This window comes from Myotis lucifugus, unplaced genomic scaffold (assembly GCF_000147115.1).
Source record: "Myotis lucifugus unplaced genomic scaffold, Myoluc2.0 scaffold_2315, whole genome shotgun sequence".
In the NCBI taxonomy this organism is placed as follows: Eukaryota; Metazoa; Chordata; class Mammalia; order Chiroptera; family Vespertilionidae; genus Myotis; species Myotis lucifugus.
In genome coordinates this window covers 23,934-26,754 of record NW_005873363.1, presented here as the reverse complement: position 1 = coordinate 26,754, position 2,821 = coordinate 23,934, and the positions used below count along the sequence as shown (strand labels likewise).

At 47.2% G+C, this 2,821-nt stretch overlaps 1 protein-coding gene across 1 annotated transcript in view; it reads left to right on the top strand.

Annotated features, from left to right (window-relative positions):
* Window positions 1-1,131: 1,131 nt before the first annotated feature.
* LOC106695709 (tissue factor pathway inhibitor-like) overlaps window positions 1,132-2,821 on the top strand; it is a gene marked incomplete at its 3' end in the record, with an annotated part of 10,985 nt that continues 9,295 nt past the window's right edge. The window contains exons 1-2 of the mRNA XM_014450451.1: window positions 1,132-1,276; window positions 1,904-1,969. Coding sequence (XP_014305937.1) covers window positions 1,132-1,276; window positions 1,904-1,969 — 211 coding nt within the window. The remainder of the gene's footprint in view (window positions 1,277-1,903; window positions 1,970-2,821) is intronic.

Here is a 2,821-nt window from a genome sequence, read left to right as displayed (position 1 = left end):
AAAAGTGCCAAATATACAGTCTCCAACAAAATTGAAGAAGCAAATTTAGTGGCTTGTAGAAGCCACTGAGCAAACACAGTGTGCGAGTGAAATTTCTTAGAAAAACAACACAATACACTTTCCATCATGAGACCTCACACCTAAAAAACATGAACTATTGATAGATTTTCCTAAATGTGGATACACATAAACTTAATTTAAAAAAATAAGTAAATCATATTTTAGCCATAATATTGTATACTTCCCAACCGAGGGTAAAATGTCCCAGTATCTTATTCTGTCAAATCATGGACTACTTGGTAGTGAATGCCCCACCAATTGACGGCGAGAAGTTTAGGACATGGAATCCCAGTGGCAGCCACCTGTGATAATAGTTGCATCTGCCTTAGTCTACATGTCGCAGGCGATGTCGCAGGTCATTGTCACACTGTGTCGTTGTTCCATGTTCACCTCTTGTTGTTAACTGTCCATGTTTGCTCCTTAAATGACTTCAGCACAACCAGTGATGTGTCCATCTATATAACAATAGAGGTATATGCATATTTTCCGGGATGCCCTCACAGTAACAGTAACAACCGAACACGCTGCATGGGGGGACAAGGCCAGCCTGGGGGTTTGTGAGAAATGACTGAACCGCAGGCTGCGTGGTTCGACCAGGCCAGCAGAGGGGTCAGTGAGGGACGACCAAAGGACTGAACAGCAGGCTGCATGGAACAACCAGGCTGGCGGGGGAGGGCAGCCGGTGACTACCAGCACAGCAAGGAGAGGTTGGGCAGTTAGGGGTGACCAGCCCAGCAGGAAGAGGTGGTTAGGAGTGATCAGGCTGGCAGGGGGCGGGGGGTAGTTAGGGGCTATCAGGCAGCCAGGGAGGTGAGCAGTTAAGTGCCAGCAGTCCCAGATTGTGAGAGGAATGTCCAACTGCTAGGACTGGGCCTAAACTGGCAGTAGCACATCCCCCAAGGAGTCCCTGATTGGAGAGGGTGCAGGCTGGGCTGAGCGGACCCCCACCCATGCACAATTTCGTGCACTGGGCCTCTAGTTTAATAGGAATAAGTAACTTATTCCAAGGAGAACTCTCTGACACACGTTCAACCCCCAGGGCGGCCTGGCTACTGCTTCTTGGATGCGGACATGGGGCCCTGCGGCTTATACTTCAAGAACTACTTCTACAACCACCGCTCTGGGCGCTGCGAGCAGTTCGTGTATGGAGGCTGTGATGGGAACCTAAACAACTTCGAAAGCGAGGCAGCATGCCAGCACTTCTGTGGGGACCCGGGTGCGTCTGCGCCTCTCTCCCTTCACTGTGTTTTCTGGCGTTTCAAACATATGGTGTCCTGAGGACAGGTGTGCCTGGCCTGTGTGTTCCCAGACCAGTGAGATGCATTCGTTTCCCCTGAATCTGATAGAAACTAGTCAGGATGTGAAAGAAATGTGTTAAAGCACAGATAGCAACAAACCTGACTTCAGGGCCATGGCTTCCCTAGATGGACATTACATTTTTCTTTCTCTGTTATTTCGTTTTCTTTCCCGAGAAAACCGTTGTCTCTAAGGGGTGAGAGCGGGGCTCTGAACTCCTGACCTTCACGGCCATTTCAGGACAGAGAACCTTCCACCTTGAAAATTGATCATTTGATGTGCCCATGACACGCAGTAACGGAGGGACAATCATGAACCCTCATACCTTTGTTTTGCTAAGAACCACAAAATTGCTCCTGGAGATATTATCTCAGTTTATATAAGTAGCATAGAGATGTTTAAAGCCCCACTGTGCGCTGATTTCACAGAGCCTGTGAACAAGCTTTCTGGAAGTTTACTTTTCTCAACACGCCTGCTGGCGTGGCCCTCCTGTGAGCATGAGCTGTACCCGTGTCTGGCGTGTTAACTGGCTGCACTCTCCCCACAGATGACAGCGCCCAGCCCACTGCCTCCTCCACTCCCGGCCCTGCCAAGAGGAAAGCCACAGTCTGGGGTAAGAACGTTATTTTTTTGAAATTGCTGCCAGAAAGATAACATGTTAACAACAGAAGTGGGGTGGACATTAGAACTGTGCTTTTAAACAATTACACAAGCCTTTCAGACTCTCAGAGTCTGTCAGCACTTTTCCCGTTGTCCAGGAAGAGGGCACGCTGAGCTCAATCACGTCTCTGTCTCTGTCGCTCGCCCAGCGGCACCCGCCTGCCTCATGAGACCTCACACCTAAAAACATGAACTATTTATAGATTTTCCTAAATGTGGATACACATAAACTTAATAAAAAAAATAAGTAAACCATGTGTTAGCCACTATATTGATTACTTCCCAACCGAGGTGAAAATGTCCGAAGTACTTAATTGGGCCAATCATAGACTACTTGGGAGTGAATGCCCCATAATTGACTGGGAGAATTAGGACATGGAATCCCAGTGGCAGCCACCTGCGATCATAGCTGCTTCTGCCTTAGTCTACATGTGGCAGGCGATGTCGCAGGTCATTGTCACGCTGTGTGGTTGTTCCATGTTCACCTCTTGTTGTTAACTGTCCATGTTTGCTCCTTAAATGACTTCAGCACAACCAGTTATGTGTCCATTTATACTAACAGTAGAGGAATATGCATATTGTCCGGGATGCCCTCATTCAATAAGTGTACCCTCAGTCAACTGCTATCCATGAAGCTAAATGCATACAGAGGACAGCTATGCAAAGGAGCGCTTCCTTATGACTCATTAGTGATTTATCCCCAAATCCCCATTGGGAACCTCCTAAATTTAATGACAAAATGTTATTACTTTCCTTTGCATGTAGGATTATGTGTTTATTTTCTTTTTATGTGTTTGTACATTTA